Raw genomic sequence first — 19363 nt, forward strand, 5'->3', positions numbered from 1 at the left:
AGGGGTGGAATTCTGCTTGACCAATTCTCAGCCATAAGAGGATGTTCGGTCTAGTGAGGGCACACAGGCAGCATAGGATGGGGCCGCATGTTGAGTGTCAGAGGCTTAGCTTGCTGAATGGTGATGTTTAGTGAATGAGACAGACATGGGGACGTATAAGTGAGGCCAATAAATTAGGTTTGTTCCTCTGGAGACAATGTGTTCTGTTTTGGTGTGATTTCTGATTTATTGACTTTGACTGGTATTCTGTTTTTGATTTTTTGGAGATTATCTGCAGAAGTTTGTTAGTATCCAACTAGTGGCTGTGTGTGTATTGTTAACATTGTACATTTTGGAGACCAGCGGTTAATTCTTGTAGTCTTTCTGAAAGTAGTTGATAGATAAATGGCATTATTTATTGACTTTTGATTAGTGAAAAGTTTAAACCAGCATCACAGAATACAAATAGGCAAGATTGGTTACCTTGGTATTTATTCCTTGTCCACATTCAATCCCTCCATGTGATACTGAGACTGTTCCATCACGAGCATAAACTGATACAATTGCATGAAAATTACCTAAATAATCAAATCTGTATTTCATAGGGACAATTGAAATTCCTCTTTTTCTCCAGCGGTTATTCTGCAATTGAAATACAAATGCAATTAACTATGGCATTAATTAAAGCATTATTTTTTCAATATCATTTTGAACATGAACAACTGTTACATTACATCACAAATATAGACTAAATATCTAATTACAAATAAATTGTGAGTGACATATGACACACAATGAAAAGCAAAGCAATACAGGAAAGAAATATAGGAAAAAACTCTCAAGTAGGAACTGCAGAAAGATGCAGGCAAAATACCATTGGTTAAAATGGAAACAATGATGGGAATATTGAAGGAGAGAAAAACAAAATAAGAGCTTTGTGTCAGTTTTTCAAAGGCATAGACATGTTGTATATGAGCCTAATATGCAATCACTGCCACTTTCTTACAGTAATACAGTAAATGCATGTGGGTGCCTGCTGGAAAGTTACAGTGACTGTATACTGGCAGCCAACACAGATTATTTTCACACAGTACCCAATTACTAATGATATTCTTTGAGACAGTAGAAGGTGTCTTTGTTATTACTTTGCTTTGCAAGTTTTTTGGCACACTGATACTCCTACAGTTATTTTAGGGTCTTTCAGGTGAAGCAGTACTTTCTAGACAAACTAATTTTTTGCTAATCATGCACTGTTAGCCTACAGTAATTTGTGTTTCTATGTCTCATTTGCTACACAAATTTTACTACTTTTTTCTTTTCAACTTTTATCTGTTTTCACTTCCTATTCTCCTCTTGGTCACTTAAGTACTCTTCTTCATTCTTTATTTCTCATTTGGTTTTGAGATTTATTAGCTTTTAAGAACTTTTCCAAGCTTGCTAAGCAGGTCTGTTGTTTCTTGAGGCAATATTGGCACCAGCTTCTCCCATAAAGTTGTTTGCAGGACTATTTGTAAATGTACAACAATCAGCTATGCTTTATATATATATTGTTTCTCATTTGAACAGTTATTTTCATATACGGATTGTATACAATAGAGTTTAGTTTGTAACATGTAATTCCTGCTTGCAAATGTACACCCATTCCTTTGGCTATTGTGGGTGCTAGAGCTGGTTTGTGCTATTTGGTGGCATATGACACACAATGAAAAGCAAAGCAATACAGGAAAGAAATATAGGAAAAAACTCTCAAGTAGGAACTGCAGAAAGATGCAGGCAAAATACCATTGGTTAAAATGGAAACAATGATGGGAATATTGAAGGAGAGAAAAACAAAATAAGAGCTTTGTGTCAGTTTTTCAAAGGCATAGACATGTTGTGTTTCCCACTGGGGAAAGTATACTAGTGGTGACCCCACTGAAAACTCGACACGTGTACATTGCCACAGATGTTACCAAACATCATTGTGACATGAACAACAGTTAGTTATTAATCTGTAGTCGGTCTTTTCTGTCCTCAGTCCATTTACTAGGCACATACTTCTCCAGAGCACGATTTACAGTCTGTTTGAACTTTGCCCATAATTCTTTTACATCCATCATACTGGAACTAAATGAAGTCCATTCATTGTCTGTGATGCTAACATATATTAATCCTGCAAGAAGAAAGCAATGACTTAGTCATTATCCTCACCCATCCAACCACATCCTATTGCCATTCCAGCACTACACAGCCCTCATTCCACCATCACACCCAGTCTTTTTACTGCTCTCCTTTTCCACTACCCCTCCCCCCCCCCACCTAAACCTCTTCCCTGCCCTCCATCTAAACTCCTAACCTCCCCTCTCTTCATGCCATCCGTGTGCACTCCTCAGCAGCAGTTCACTGTCCCAATGTCACCCACCCCTACCCTACTATCCCCAGCCTCCTCCTTATCCCCACCCAGTTGCCACTCTCATCATGCACTGCTGCTGCTGCTGCTGCTCGCATTGTGGCTTCAGCTGCCAGAGATTGCAGTCATGTGTGTGTGATTTGCATTTGTGTGAGTATGTGTGTCTGCCTGTCATCTGTTTTCAACAAAGGCGTTGTTGGCCGAAAGCTTATTTGTGGCAGTTTTTTTTTGTTTTGCCTATCTGTGACTCAGCATCTCCACTGTATGGTGAGTTGCAACTTTCCTTTTCATAATATTGTAAGATATGATGGTAGTGCTTATTGTATGCTTTTGCACTGATCTTCCTAGAGGTGCACAAATGTCTACTAACTTTTGCCTGTTCTCATTTGCACATTCTTTTTTGAACTGAGTGTAACAATCTTTGCTGCCTCAAAATTTCCCTGATTTTGTTATTAATCTATAGTCAGTCTTTTCTGTCCTCAGTCCATTTACTAGGCACATACTTCTCCAGAGCACGATTTACAGTCTGTTTGAACTTTGCCCATAATTCTTTTACATCCATCATACTGGAACTAAATGAAGTCCATTCATTGTCTGTGATGCTAACATCTGCTTATCTGCTCTTTCAAGCAAAAATACCAATCTATACTTCTTGACTGATTTATAAACTTTAGTAGGCATTGTCACTATAACATCATATTCACTAATTGCTGTCTCTATATTGGCACAGTCGATAAGGTCAGTTCTGTTTGTAGCTACGTTACCACAAAAGTGCAGAAATCAGTTATTCTGCAGATTATCTAGGTAATGAGCAGATTAACTAAGGTGACCCATTAAAGTGCTGAAATTTTTTTTTTCTCAAATTAAGTTAATAATCTGCAAATTACTCAGATAATCTGTGCAGTACTTACTAGACACTGAAAGCGAAAATAAGATCTTTGCTGGAACAGCAGAAATATTTCTGGAGACTTAAATTAATATAATTTTATATATTTATTTTTTGATACCTAAAGAATCATGTTAATAAAATCAAAAAATTAACAAATTAGTTGATAGAGTCAATACGAATAGTCAATTTGTGGGGACACCTAGTGATTTAACACCTGACCAGGGACTGCAGACTGAACAGTGTGATGTATGTGGACTTTAGTCAGGTTTATACATTGCTGCCATTCAGATATGTCTTGTATTGTATGCAGTTAATAAAGTATTATTACATTGAAATTGTGTCATATAAATTAACAGTGTCATCCATATATCCCACTGGGGAAAGTATACTAGTGGTGACCCCACTGAAAACTCGACACGTGTACATTGCCACAGATGTTACCAAACATCATTGTGACATGAACAACAGTTAGCCGAAAATGCAGTGCAATATCAGTGTTCGCTCTACATCAGTGCTCAGGATATGGCTTGCTTGGACAGAGAATACCTAATTGACATGTTAAGTGTCCTGCAGGTACGTGCCCAGCACTCTCAACAGAATAACCATGCAGGTACTATGAGTCAGTGCAGTGTTGAACTGTTCCTCGTTACCCAACTAACTGGAAAGTGATTTGACCATCATGCCACATCTGTGCTACGCAGGTCCCTCTGAGCATGTGATCCAATCAGTTGAACAGCGCTCAGACAACTCTGCTCATGCTACAATTTTATGTCATCAGCAATGTGTTAACAAAACCACATCAATAGTGGCAGAAATCTTGCCTTGCTGTATTTGTTCACAATAAGACTGCCCATTATCAGCTCTGGGATTAAAAAGAACTACCTAGCAACATTTTCACATACAGAAGGAAATGCTTCACCTACACAAGGAGATCCATGCTATATGCAACCACTTTCATGCATCAGCATATGAGCTAGCTGCCACATGTATATACTTGTAACAGCTTACTCAAGAGCAGCATCATTGTTCTCTTTTTCTCCTCACAAACAGGTCAACGGATGCAGGACATGTGGCAGCAAGCAAAAGATCGCAGCAGGCACTCACACACCACCAGAACAACTTGTAAAAGCTTCATCAGCATCTGTATGGGTATGTGAAGTGCACTGCTCTTCTGGTGCCCATGCATCTGCCAGTGTATTTGCCTTGTCACCCCTAATCTGCATTTTCAGTTCAAACAGGGTGCTAACAGAGACAATACAGTTCATAGAATAAATGCCACACTGGGCCTGTCAGTCAGATACAAGGTGTGTAGGCTAGTTGTAAACAGATTTTGTGAGGTTAAGTTGGTTACAGAAGAGTTATTACAAGCTGGAAGTGTTAGACAGTGAACATTACTGCCAAAATCACTGCAGATGCATTTGTCAACATGTGGATTTCCTGTTTTGGCTCTCCTGCCACACTGCATGTTCAAGTGCCTGCTAGCTACAACCTTTCATTTTAATAACAGCGTAGCATACAGTACCACTGTTGTTATCATCCCTCGTGTAATATAGGTTTTTGTTTGTTTTGGTTAGTATAGTTAAGTGTCGGTTAGACCATCAGTGAGAGAGCACTTTGAATTCCTGCTGCTAATAAGCCAAGTACACCATTCATTTGTTACATATTTTTATGAGCTTCAGACAGGAGCTGAGTTTTCAATCCTTTGCTCACAGCTCATGGTTGCATTGGCTTCCGTCACACAGCTTAACACGGCTGCCATGGGGCATCACTGTAGGGGGTCGGATGCGGGGATGCCAGGGACTTCGAGCATGTCCCATGTGTCCCCCAATCAGTTCACTGCTGTGGCAACCCCAGGTACTGCCTGCACTGAGATTGACCCCTCACCTGTGGTCAAGTGGGAGGTCATTCCAAAGTCCGGCAGGCAGTGAAAAACTTTCCAAGAGGCTGATTGTAGGGTCTCCCCAGTTCACTTGATGAACCAGTTTTGAGTGTTATCTGTGGCTTATGATGTCTCTAAGCCAGATGTAGTCATCCACACTGTTCGAGAGGAAGCTTCTCAGCCCGCAATGTCTGGGCATTCACAGAGGGTGGGTTTGCTGGTAGTTGGGAGCTCCAACGTTAGGCACGTAGTGAGGCCCCTTAGGAACATGGCTGCCAAGGAGGGGAAGGAATCCAGTGTGCACTCTGTGTGCACATTGGGGGGAGTCATTCTGGATGTGGAATGGGTGCTTCCGCATGCCATGAAGAGTACAGGGTACAGCCAACTCCAGTTGGTGATTCATGTCAGTACCAATGATGTGTGTCACTTGGATCAGAGGAGATTCTCTCTGGTTTTGGGTGGCTAGCAGAAATGCTTATGAGATTAAGGCAGAGCTCACCATCTGCGGCATCGTTGACAGAATCAACAGTGTCCCTTTGGTGCAGAGCTGAGTGGAGAGTCTGAATCAGGGGCTCAGGTGGTTCTGTGACCATGTAGGCTGCAGATCCCTTGACTTGTGCCATCGGATGGTGGGTTCCCGGGTTCCACTTAATAGGTCAGGAGTTCACTACACATGAGAGGTAGCTACATGGGTAGCAGGGGCTGTGTGGAAAGGACTGTGTGATGTTTTAGGTTATAGGGTCTAAGGGAATCACAAAAATGGAGTCTGTCTAGAAGGGGGCAGGAAAAACACAGTAAGGTAGTCGTAGAAATGATCAGTATTGTAGTTGTAAATTGTCGTAGCTGTGTTGGAAAAGAACTAGAGCTCCAAGCCCTAATAGAAAGCACTGAAGCTCAAATAGTTATAGGTACAGAAAGCTGGCTAAAGGCGGAAATAAGTTCAGAATTATTTTTTTTTAAATACTCTAATATTGTTCAAAAAGGATTGAATAAATACAATTGGTGGTGGAGTATTTATTGCTGTCAGAAGTAATTTGCCTTGTAGTGAAATTGAAGTCAATAGTTCCTGCAAAATAGTATGGGTTACACTTGAGAATCAGACTAAACTATTAATTGGATTGTTTTACCAACCCCCCAACTCAGAAGATATAGTTGCTGAACAGTTCAAATAGGTACCCCACTCATACAATTATAGTTGGTGGTAACTTCAATCTACCCTCGAAATTCTGGAAAAATTATGCGTTTAAAGCTGGCAGTAGGCATAAAACGTCATCCAAAATTGTGCTGAATGCTTTCTCAGAAAATTATTTTGAACAATTAGTTCCTGGGCCCACTCAAAGCGTAAATGGCTGTGAAAGCATACTTGACCTCTTAGCAACAAATAATCCTGGACAAATGGTATCATGTGGAAAACTGGGATTAGTGACCACAAAGCAGTTGCTGCTAGGCTGAATACCGTAACACCTATAACCATCAAAAAGAAACTCAAAGTATATCTATTTCAAAAAGCTGATAAAAATGCTCTTAATGCTGTTTTAAGAGATAGTCTTCACTCCTTCTGACCCGATCATGTAAGTGTAGAAAAATGGTTGGACAATTTCAAAGAAATAGTATCAAGAGCAATTGAGAGATATATACCACATAAATTAATAAGTGATGGTGCTGATACCCCATGGTACACAAAATGGGCAAGATCAGTGTTATAGAAGCAACAAAAAAACATGCCAAATTTATAAGAATGCAAAATCCCCAAGACTGGCAAAGTTTTGTAGAAGTTCAAAATATAGCACATTCTTCAATGTGAGATACTTTTAATAATTTCCACAATGAAATTCTGTCTCAAAATCTGGCAGAAAACCCAAAGAGATTCTGGTTATACATAAATCACACCAGCGGCAAAACACAATCAATACCTTCACTGCAAGACAACAACGGTGAAATCACTGATGCCAGTGCCACTAAATCACACTTATTAAACATGGTTTTCCGAAACTCCTTCATCAAAGAAGACCAAATTCCTGTATTCCAATCAAGATTAACTGCTGAGATGAGAAACATAGAAGCAGATATTCTCAGTGTAGCAAGGCAGCTTAAATCACTTAATAAAGCCAAGGCCTCTGGTCCAGATTGTATAGCAGTCAGGTTCCTCTCAGAGCATGCTGATGCAATAGCTCCATATTTAGCAATTATATACAACCAGTAGCTCACAGAAAGATCTGTACCAAAAGATTGGAAAATTGCTCAAGCCACACCAATACCCAAAAAGGGAAGTAGGAGTAATCTGCTGAATTACAGGCCCATATCACTAATGTCAATTTGAAGTAGGGTTTTGCGACATATACTGTATTCGAACATTATGAGGTACCTCAAAGAAAATGATTTATTGACACATAGTCAGCATGGATTAAGAAAATATGTTCTTGCAAAACACAACTAGCTCTTTATACTCAAGAAGTAACGAGTGCTACTGACAGGGGTTGTCAAATTGATTCCATATTTTTAGATTTCCAGTAGCCTTTTGACACCATTCCTCACAAGTGTCTTCTAACCAAACTGCGTGCCTATGGAATATCGCCTCAGTTGTGCGACTGGATTCATGATTTCCTGTAAGAAAGGCCACAATTCTTAGTAATAGTTTGAAAGTCATCGAGTTAAACAGAAGTAATATCCGGCGTTCCCCAAGGAAGTGTTACAGGCACTCTATTGTTCCTGATCTATATTAACAACATAGCAGACAATCTGAGTAGCCATCTTAGATTATTTGAAGATGATGCTGTCATTTACTGTCTCGTAAAGTCATCATATGACCTAAACAAATTCAAAATGATTTAGATATCTGTATGGTGAGAAACGTGGAAATTGTTCCTGAATAAAGAAAAGTATGAAGTTAATCATATGAATACTAAAATAAATCCACTAAATTTCGATTACACATTAAGTAACACAAATATGAAGGCTGTAAATTCAATTAAATACCTGGGGAATACAATTACAAATAAGCTAAATTGGGACAATCACATAGATAATGTTGTGGGAGAGCAAACCAAAGACTGCAATTCATTTGCAGAACACTTAGAAGGTGCAGCAGGTCTACTAAAGAGACTGCTCACAACATGCTTGTCCATCCTATTCTAGTGTATTGCTGTACAATGTGGGATCTGCATCAGGTGAGGCTGACAGATGACATTGAAAAAGTACAAAGAAGGGCAGCTCATTTTGTACTATTGAAAAATAGGGGAGATAGTGCCACAGACATGATATGTGAATTGGAGTGACAATCATTAAAATAAAGGCGTGTTTCGTTGTCACGGGATCTTCTCATGAAATTTCAATCAACAGTTTTCTCCTCCGATTGGGAAAACCTTCTGTTGGCACCCATCTAAATAGGGAGAAATTATCATCACAATAAAATAAGAGAAATCAGGGCTCACACAGAAGAATTTAAGTGCCCATTTTTCCCTTGTGCTATTCAAGAGTGGAACGGTAGAGAGACAGCTTGAAGATGGTTCATTGCACCCTCTGCCAGGCAGTTTATTGCGAATAGCAGAGTAATGATGCAGAAGTAGATGTAACAGCATTCTGCAGGGTAAGAGTGGGTGAGTGGTTCTCTGTCAGAGGATGCTGAGGAAGCAGTTGAAGAAGGCAGTTAATCAGTTGATAGAACACTTTATTGACAGATATGGTTCAGGACACTAAAACAGACTGCAAATGGCAGGAGGTGATCCTCAGATCCCAACTTGTAGGTGCAGATGTGCTGATGCAGGTGTTCCCCATAGACTATAGTGACAGACTGGCTCAGTTTCATGTGTTGACAGTTGTGGAAGGCCTCTGTAATCAGGCCACATCAAAATATCCAGACCAGAGTTGATGGCCGGCATGGCACAATTGGCACATTGGTTGATCATGTGGCACAAGCCCACGTGACATGCCTCCTGTCGACATGTGAAGTGCCAACAGCAGGAGTGTCTGCTGACACTGCTGAGCTGGCAGGGCATTTGCAGATGGAGTGCAGCCTCCTTTCATTGCTGTCCCAGCCACCATTTTCTGAGGCATTACATTTCCTCCCTTCTTAGGTTTATGGTTTATCCAGTTGTCTGGATTTCTATTTTGTTGATCTGGCTGTAACACTTACACATCTATCAATGTTTCTTCATGGCTCAAATAAGACTTGGGTGTTCCCTTCTTTTCCGTTTTTATTTTACACTAGATACAGTATCTCTCTCCTACTATGCTTAAGCACCGAGTTTCTGTCGCCCTCTTAGAGAGACAGCTTGAAGATGGTTCATTGCACCCTCTGCCAGGCAGTTTATTGCGAATAGCAGAGTAATGATGCAGAAGTAGATGTAACAGCATTCTGCAGGGTAAGAATGGGTGAGTGGTTCTCTGTCAGAGGATGCTGAGGAAGCAGTTGAAGAAGGCAGTTAATCAGTCGATAGAACACTTTATTGACAGATATGGTTCAGGACGCTAAAACAGACTGCAAATGGCAGGAGGTGATCCTCAGATCCCAACGTGTAGGTGCAGATGTGCTGATGCAGGTGTTCCCCATAGACTATAGTGGCAGACACTATTATTGTGGGTCACTATGGGTAAGACATTTCTTCACTGGTGCCTGCATGAGTACTGTGGATCCACAGGTTGAAGAATGGTAAGGGCAGGATTTTGGCAGGCAGTACACAGTACTTATTATGACCACAATTACAAAAATGGCTGAGGTGGTAGTCTGTACTCTTATGAGTCAGTTGTCTCATGTGGTCCGTTTTCTTATATGACCAAGTAGACATTACATCGTCACATAAACATTTTGTGCTGCTATCATCTGGTCCAGAGTAGCCAGACGAGTTGGGTGTAGCTTTTCCAGCTTTCCTTGGGAAGGATTTAAAAAAGCCAATCGAGCAGGTAAACTAATGAGTAGGCGGCGCTTATGGTTGTGGCTCCAGTAGTGGTGGCAGTTAACCAGAAAGTGGGATCTCACTACCATTCGTTAGTAGTATCTGACCCTGACCATGTAACTCTGTGCACTAGGCACTGCCAAAATATCCTTGATCATGGCAGGTGGCAATGACTACTGTCAGTTTTGGTACTGGGTACAGCCAGCATAATGTTAAAAAAAAAAAAAAAGCTCCGTCTGTAGGCCACAAGTGGCCCTTCCGGGACCGTCCGGCCGCCGTGTCATCTTCCGAGGAGGATGCGGATAAGGAGGGGCGTGGGGTCAGCACACCGCACTCCCGACCGTTAGGACGGTATTCTTTGACCAAAGCCGCTACTAATCGGTCGAGTAGCTCCTCAATTGGCATCACGAGGCTGAGTGCACCCCGAAAAATGGCAACAGCACATGGCGGCGGGATGGTGACCCATCCAAGCGCCGGCCACGCCCGACAGCGCTTAACTTCGGTGATCTCACGGGAACCGGTGTAGCCACTGCGGCAAGGCCGTTGCCAGCATAATGTTATCTTCTGGAAAAAATTTAGTTTCAGTTGTAATGATCTCTGAATGAAACCAAGTATATTCATACAACTCAGTAATGGTATACATTTGCTTTGTAGGGCAAACAGTGACTTGCCCACATCTTCACTGAGTAGTTCTGTGGAGGTGGGTATAGCATGGGACTCTTTATAGGGTGATATCAATAGTATTTTGATACCCATAAATGCACAAATTTCTATAGGGTTTTCTAGGCTACTGGGCAGGCATGGCTGACAAAGTCCATGAATCAAACGTCTTTTCATGTCAATAGTATCTATATATCTGTATACCTTCAACCTCATTCCTACTTGCATGCTGGTTATGTAGGCCATATGATAGTAGGATGATAAGGATTCCTCTTCCACTGCTGCTAATAATTCTAATGGAATCAGTAGCTCAGCTTAAATTCTGTGTAGTCCTTTCTGAAACTGTCCCAGTGGAAAAAATATTTGGGTCAGATGGTCACAGATTACATGGAGGAGTGTTTTCCCGCAGGTTTACAGCTTTGATGCAGGTGTCAGTAATTCTTTTGGCAAGGTGCACTTGAAAGCCTCACAATGGTCAATCCTTGAAAACCCATGCATTGTGGTTTACTCATCTGTTGGCTCTCAGATGTGTGTCATGGGCGTGGTGGCCATGAAGCATAAGTGCCTAATGCTGTTCACCAAATATTGTTCAACACTGGACAGCTGCATGATGTGTATTTCAAGAGCCTCCCAGTTTACTTTACTGTCTGCCTGTGCCTGTTGTAACCCCATTTTTGTCTTCTCAACATCTTGCACTTGAGCAGTGCTGTCTTTAGCATTTTGCTGTCTTGCCAAACTCATGGGAACAATTCCAATGGTTTGGCACTCCTGCAAACATATGAAAGCTGATCATAATAGCTGATATTCTCTTTGAGTGCCATTTAGTCTCACCCTGCCTTATATCATGGATTGTAATTTCTTGAAAGTACTCTTGAGCTGCTGAATTTCTTTTCATACGATCCATACATCAAGATCTGATCATTATGTTTACTGGTGCTCTTATATCACTACGTCTTGCTGCTGGGTTAAAAGTGCTCCACCACTCGAAGGTCATAGCTTCTACCATTTTGGATTTGCCCCCAAGCCTCAGGTGCTCCACAACCAGGAATCTTCTGGCTCTCGTGTTTCCACTGGTTTTTCATTTGTCAACCAAAACTGGTATAGTTCTTCTCTGCTCAGAGTAAATTGGTACTGGACCAGACCCAGTGGGAAGGGTAAATTCCTTGCCAGTTTACTTGTCCCTTTTATGTTTGAAATCACCTCCAAATTCATTATATTTACAGACAAATTTGCCCTATGAAATATCCATTATAAACTAACTTAACCCTTGAGAGAAATGACATTGTGCATCACACATATACTCACTCATTCTCACTTATTAGCAACTTACTTTCTGTGTGCTTATCTGTTTCTATACCAACTGCATATAAACAGAACAATTGATCTGAATAAGACACACTAATTTTCTATTAATAGTTCTCTAATGTAATACCAGTGTGAAAATGTTTCTTATGAACACAGAAATAAGTGTAATACCCAATAACTAATGTCATAAACATGTTGTCCCATATAACACTTTCATATATAACACAGTAAAAATATTTGTTGTTATTGAGGTTTGAATGCCGAATGCTTGGTATGAGGATTTACTGCTTTACCAACTTCCCCACAGAAGCTGCATGTATTAGTGACTCACAGCTATTCTTTTCCTATGCTCCATAAATCAGTTGTTACTTTTAATTAACCTTTACTCCCATACTGCTGGATGACAGCACATAGTATGAACTAAATCAGAGTTTTGGTTGATACTCTATCAACATACAAGGTTTGGTACAGATCTGAATGTCTAACATCTCATATTTCGGGTGTTAGCATTTTCAGTGTCCTATGAACTCTCTCTGTTCTACCATTCATTATTAGGTGAAGGGCACTGGATTTTTAACTTCTTCACATTCAATAGTTGACATAGCTGCATAAAAAATTCAGACATGAAATTCATGCCGTGGCCTGTTATTATTGCTTCTGTGTACTGAATTTTACTAGCTAACAGTTAAAGAAAGCATTAGCGATTATGTCTGCTTGTTGGTTTTGTATAGCAATTATGGCTAAATAATGTGAGAAATGAACAATGGAAACTACAGGTTGGAATGACAACAATGTAAGTGTCATGATGATCTCTCCATTGGCAAAAGATTGCAGAATTGTCCTCCATTCAGATCACCAGGAGGGGACTGCCAAGGGTGAGGTTACCATGAGAAAAAGATTGAATAATCAACGAAAGGATAACATTCTACAAGTTGGGCTGTAGAATGTCAGAGGCATGAACATGGTCAGGAAACTAGAAAATCTGAAAAGGGAAATGCAAAGGCTCAGTCTAGATATAGTAGGGGTCAGTGAAGTGAAGTGTAAAGAAGACAACGGTTTCTGGTCAGATGAGTATAGGGTAATATCAACAGCAGCAGAAAATGGTATAACAGGAGTAGGATTTGGTATGAATAGGAAGGCAGGGCAGAGAGTGTGTTACTGTGAACAGTTCAGTGACAGGGTTGTTCTTATCAGAATCGACAGCAAACCAACACTGACTGTGATAGTTCAAGTATACGTGCCAACATTGCAAGCTGAAGGGGAAGAGATAGAGAAAGTGTATGAGGATATTGAAAGGGTAATGCAGTATGTAAAGGCAGATGAAAATCTAATAGCAATGGGGGACTAAATGCAGTTGTAGGGAAAGGAGTAGAAGAAAAAGTTACAGGAGAATGTGGGCTTGGGACAATGAATGAGTGAGGAGAAAGAGTAATTGAGTTCTGTAACAAGTTTCAGCTAGTAATAGCGAATATTCTAATAAATAATCATAAGAGGAGGAAGTATACTTGGAAAAGGCCAGGTGATACAAGAAGATTTCAGTTAGATTACATCATGCTCAGACAGAGATTCTGAAATCAGATACTGGATTGTAGGGTGTACCCTGGAGCAACTTAGACTCAGATCACAATATAGTAGTGATGAAGAGTAGGCTGATGTTTCAGACATTAGTCAGGAAGAATCAATATGCGAAGAAGTGGGATATGGAAGTACTAAGGAATGATGAGATACAGTTGAAGTTTTCTAAGGCTATAGATGCAGCAATAAGGAATAGCTCAGTTGGCAGTACAGTTGAAGAGGATTGGACATCTCTAAAAAGGGTCATCACAGAAGGTGGGAAGGAAAACGTAGGCACAAAGAAGGTAACTGCAAAGCAACCATGAGTAACATAAGAAATACTTCAATTGATCAATGAAAGGAGGAAGTGCAAAAATGTTCTGCGAAACTCAGAAACATAGAAATACAGGTCACTGAAGAATGAAATAAATAGGAAGTGCAGGGAAGCTAAGACAATATTGCTGCATGAAAAATGTGAACACATTGAAAAAGAAATTATTGTCAGAAGGATAGACTCAGCATACAGGAAAGTTAAAACAACCTTCAGTGCCATTAAAAGCAAGGGTGATAACATTAAGAGTGCAATGGGAATTCCACTGTTAAACGCAGAGGAGAGAGTAGACAGGTGGAAAGAATTCATTGAAAGCCTCTATGAGGGGGAAGATTTGTCTGATGTGATAGAAGAAGAAACAGGAGTCAATTTAGAAGAGATAGGAATCCAGTATTAGAATTAGAATTTAAAAGAGCTTTGTACGACTTAAGATCAAATAAGTCAGAAGGGATAGATAACATTCCATCATAATTTCTAAAATCATTGGGGAAAGTGGAAACAAAATGCCTATTCACATTGGTGTGTAGAATGTACAAGTCTGGTGACATACCATCTGATTTTTGTAAAAGCATCATCCACACAGTTCCGAAGATGGCAAGAGCTGATAAGTGTGAGAATTACCACACAATCTGCTTAACAGCTCATGCATCCATGTTGCTTACAACAGTAATATACAGAAGAATGGAAAAGATAATTGAGGATCCACTAGATGATGATCAGTTTGGCTTAAGGAAAGGTAAAGGCACAAGATAGGCAATTCTGACGTTGCAGTTAATAATGGAAGCAAGACTAAAGAAACTTCGAGAAACGTTCATAGGATTTGTCAACCTGGAAAAAGTGTTCAACAATGTAAAATGGTGCAAGATGTTCGAAATTCTGAAAAAAGTAGGGGTAAGATATAGGGAGAGACAGGAAATATACAATATGTTCAACAGCCAAGAGGGAACAATAAGAGTGGATGACCAAGAACATAGTGCTCATACTAAAAAGGGCATACAACAAGGATGTAGCCTTTCACCCCTGCTGTTCAATCTGTACATCGAGGAAGCAATGATGGAAATAAAAGAAAAGTTCAGGAGTGGAACTAAAATTCAAGGTGAAAGGATATCAATGATATGATTCACTGGTGACATTGCTATCTTGAATGAAAGTGAAGAATAATTACATGATCTGCTGAATGGATTGAACCATCTAATGAGTACAGAGTATAGATTGGGAGTAAATCAAAGAAAAGCAAAGGTAATGAGGAGTAGTACAAATGAGAATAGCGAGAAACTTAACATCAGGCTCGATGGTCATGAAGTAGATAAAGTTAAGGAATTCTGCTACCTAAGCAGTAAAACAATGAGTGACAGATGGAGCAAGGAATACAGCAAAAGCAGACCATCAATGGCGAAAAGGGCATTCCTGGCCAAGAGAAGTCTACTAATATCAAATATTGGCCTTAATTTGAGGAATAAATTTCTGAGAATGTACATTTGGAGTACAGCATTGTATGGTAGTGAAACATGGACTGTGGGAAAACTGGAACAGAAGAGAATCAAAGCATTTTAGATGCGGTTCTACAGATGAACATTGAAAATTAGGTGGACAGATAAGGTAAGGAATGAGGAGGTTCTGCACAGAAATGGAGAGGAAAGAAACATGTGGAAAATACTGATAAGGACATAGGATGCAAGTGCTACTCTGAGATGAAGAGGTTAGCACAGGAGAGAAATTTGTGGCAGACCGCATGAAACCCCAGTTAGAAGACTGATGGGGAAAAAAAAAAAAAAGATAGATTGGTACTCACTGTAAAGATGATCCACTGAGATGCTGGCAGGCATAACAAATAGAAGGTTGCACAAGCAGCTATCACCCAAAGCCTTCCTCAGCAAAGTAAACATACATGCATTCAAACAAGCAAGAACACCTCAGGTACCACCGGCAGCTCTGGTCAGGGTGTGAGTTGTGCTTACTTGTGTGAATATGTACACTTCTGGAAATGGAAAAAAGAACACATTGACACCGGTGTGTCAGACCCACCATACTTGCTCCGGACACTGCGAGAGGGCTGTACAAGCAATGATCACATGCACGGCACAGCGGACACACCAGGAACCGCGGTGTTGGCCGTCGAATGGCGCTAGCTGCGCAGCATTTGTGCACCGCCGCCGTCAGTGTCAGCCAGTTTGCCGTGGCATACGGAGCTCCATCGCAGTCTTTAACACTGGTAGCATGCCGCGACAGCGTGGACGTGAACCGTATGTGCAGTTGACGGACTTTGAGCGAGGGCGTATAGTGGGCAGGCGGGAGGCCGGGTGGACGTACCGCCGAATTGCTCAACACGTGGGGCGTGAGGTCTCCACAGTACATCGATGTTGTCGCCAGTGGTCGGCGGAAGGTGCACGTGCCCGTCGACCTGGGACCGGACCGCAGCGACGCACGGATGCACGCCAAGACCGTAGGATCCTACGCAGTGCCGTAGGGGACCGCACCGCCACTTCCCAGCAAATTAGGGACACTGTTGCTCCTGGGGTATCGGCGAGGACCATTCGCAACCGTCTCCATGAAGCTGGGCTATGGTCCCGCACACCGTTAGGCCGTCTTCCGCTCACGCCCCAACATCGTGCAGCCCGCCTCCAGTGGTGTCGCGACAGGCGTGAATGGAGGGACGAATGGAGACGTGTCGTCTTCAGCGATGAGAGTCGCTTCTGCCTTGGTGCCAATGATGGTCGTATGCGTGTTTGGCGCCGTGCAGGTGAGCGCCACAATCAGGACTGCATACGACCGAGGCACACAGGGCCAACACCCGGCATCATGGTGTGGGGAGCGATCTCCTACACTGGCCGTACACCACTGGTGATCGTCGAGGGGACACTGAATAGTGCACGGTACATCCAAACCGTCATCGAACCCATCGTTCTACCATTCCTAGACCGGCAAGGGAACTTGCTGTTCCAACAGGACAATGCATGTCCGCATGTATCCCGTGCCACCCAACGTGCTCTAGAAGGTGTAAGTCAACTACCCTGGCCAGCAAGATCTCCGGATCTGTCCCCCATTGAGCATGTTTGGGACTGGATAAAGCGTCGTCTCACGTGGTCTGCACGTCCAGCACGAACGCTGGTCCAACTGAGGCGCCAGGTGGAAATGGCATGGCAAGCCGTTCCACAGGACTACATCCAGCATCTCTACGATCGTCTCCATGGGAGAATAGCAGCCTGCATTGCTGCGAAAGGTAGATATACACTGTACTAGTGCCGACATTGTGCATGCTCTGTTGCCTGTGTCTATGTGCCTGTGGTTCTGTCAGTGTGATCATGTGATGTATCTGACCCCAGGAATGTGTCAATAAAGTTTCCCCTTCCTGGGACAATGAATTCACAGTGTTCTTATTTCAATTTCCAGGAGTGTATATGCTTTCTTTGCTGTGGAAGGCTTCGGCCAATAGCTGCATCTGTAAAAGTCTTTTCATTGTGCCTACCTGTAACTCAATGGATCATCCTATTCATAATATTGTTGTAATGTGGGAAACAATCAATTATAGTTAATACATATTGGTTTCCTGCTGCTATTTGTGCAAAAGGGCCATGGACATGAAGATGATCATTTGAAAAGCTTTCTATGTTTCAGGCAATGGGATTTACTGGTGAATTAGCTTGGCTCTTTGAGCACAAGTGATGCAGATCCTCACATAGTGCTCAAAGTATTGCTTCCTCTGTGGCTAGCAGTAATTTTCCCAAACATGACATTCTGTGTCTCATTGTCCACTAAGCCCAGTTGAGATGGAATCATGGGCTTGCTTCAATACTTTGTCCCAGAAAGAGGCTGACACAACAATGCAGCAGCTGCATCATGTTTGCTTGTAAAGCATTAGAGCTGAATTGTACATGTTTTGCATTCTGCTCACAATCAAGATTGGTGGCCTGAGCTCTGTGCCACTCTTCTGTGCTTATACCAATGCATTCTATACTGAGTGATGCACTACCTCAAATTCTCCAAGCCTCAAGGGCCAGTGTGTTACCCTATTGGTTTGATTCTTTAACCCAAGGAACCACTTTAGTGTGGTGTGATCTGGTATGGCATTAAAGCACTTTCCATAGAAATAGCAATGAAAATAAGTGATACCACAAATTAGTGCCAGCATTTCCTATTCTGCAGTTGAATAGTTTTCTCTGCTTCAGTCAGTAGGCTAGAAGTACAGGCCTTGGCTCAGAACACAGCCGATGGCAAGGTTGCTCGAATCACAAACCAAGATAGTCTGTTTTTGATAGTTTGGAAAACTGTTTTTGACCATTTTATAAAATGAGAATAGGATCGATGGTGAATAATTGCTTTAACTGTTGAAGGCTTTTCACAGTCGAGAGTCTAGTTAAATTTTACACCTCTTTTTAGCACATGCATAGGGGTTTTGCTAACCCTGCAAATTTCAGAATGTATTTTCTATAGAAATCCATGATCCCATTATATGATTGTACTTCTTTTACCAAGCTAGGTGTTGGGAAGTCTCTTATGGCTTGAACAAGTCACTGGTCAGTAAATACCCAGTCCTGGCCAATAATGTTATCTAAATAGCAGGCCTCCTGTGATACAAAGGGACTCTTTTCTACACTGAAGGTCAGCCATCCTAAAAGCAACCTTCAAATACTTCCCTGCAGAGGCATCTTATGCTCGAGTATGCCCTTGGAGTGCACTATTATTCATTTAGATAAACTAGGCATTGCTTTGATTTCAGCCCCCGTAGCACTCAGTTGAAGTTGCAGGTATGTTTTTCACACCAAAAGGCTTCTAATGATAATGGAAGTATCTCAATGGCCCAAAAATGCTGTTTTAGGCTGATCTTCTAGTGCTACTTGTTCCAGATTGTCTAACACCTCTGTGATATTAGACATGGAGTATGCACTGATGAGTATTCGATGACTTAGAAACGTGTAATTGCAGCAGAACCTTTTAGCATTTTTCCCATTGAAGAACTTCTTGTGTACAATTACTACTATGGCTGTCCATGGGCTAATACTTTCCTCTATGATTCCATACTGTAGCTGCTGGTCTACAAACTCTTCCAGTACTGGTTGCAAATAGCGGGGGACTTGTATGGTTTCATATATAAAGGTGAATTACAACAAGTGGGAATTCTGAGTTGTAGGAGAGGTGAAACTGGCAGTGGACCAGGCAAATTAACCAACCATGCATATTCTTTCAAAACTATAACATCCTTTCAGGTGCAACACTTTTCCTCTCAGTGCACTTAAATTGGCAAACTGTCCTGGCTTCTGGTATTCTGCATTGAAATCCTTTCTGAATTTGTCCTCTAAAGCTTCTAAGTTAGCTGCCAATGTTCCTTTTGATAGCCCACTGACTCTGAACCTAAATTATGTATAGTGATAGGCACTTCTTGGCTGCCATCTAACTCTTGCACTTCTACTTTCATCCACACCAGTCTTCCTGTACCTTCTGGTACCATATCCTGAAAGTCTAAGAGTGGTGTACTCAGTTCAACCAG

At 41.5% G+C, this 19363-nt stretch overlaps 1 protein-coding gene across 1 annotated transcript in view; it reads right to left on the minus strand.

The window, feature by feature from the left end:
• The window catches only part of LOC126204155 (xanthine dehydrogenase-like), a 316025-nt gene that overhangs the window by 22462 nt on the left and 274200 nt on the right, over positions 1–19363 (minus strand). The window contains 1 exon segment of the mRNA XM_049938563.1: positions 463–621. Coding sequence (XP_049794520.1) covers positions 463–621 — 159 coding nt within the window.

Source organism: Schistocerca nitens, chromosome 9 (genome assembly GCF_023898315.1).
Source record: "Schistocerca nitens isolate TAMUIC-IGC-003100 chromosome 9, iqSchNite1.1, whole genome shotgun sequence".
NCBI classification, from domain to species: Eukaryota; Metazoa; Arthropoda; class Insecta; order Orthoptera; family Acrididae; genus Schistocerca; species Schistocerca nitens.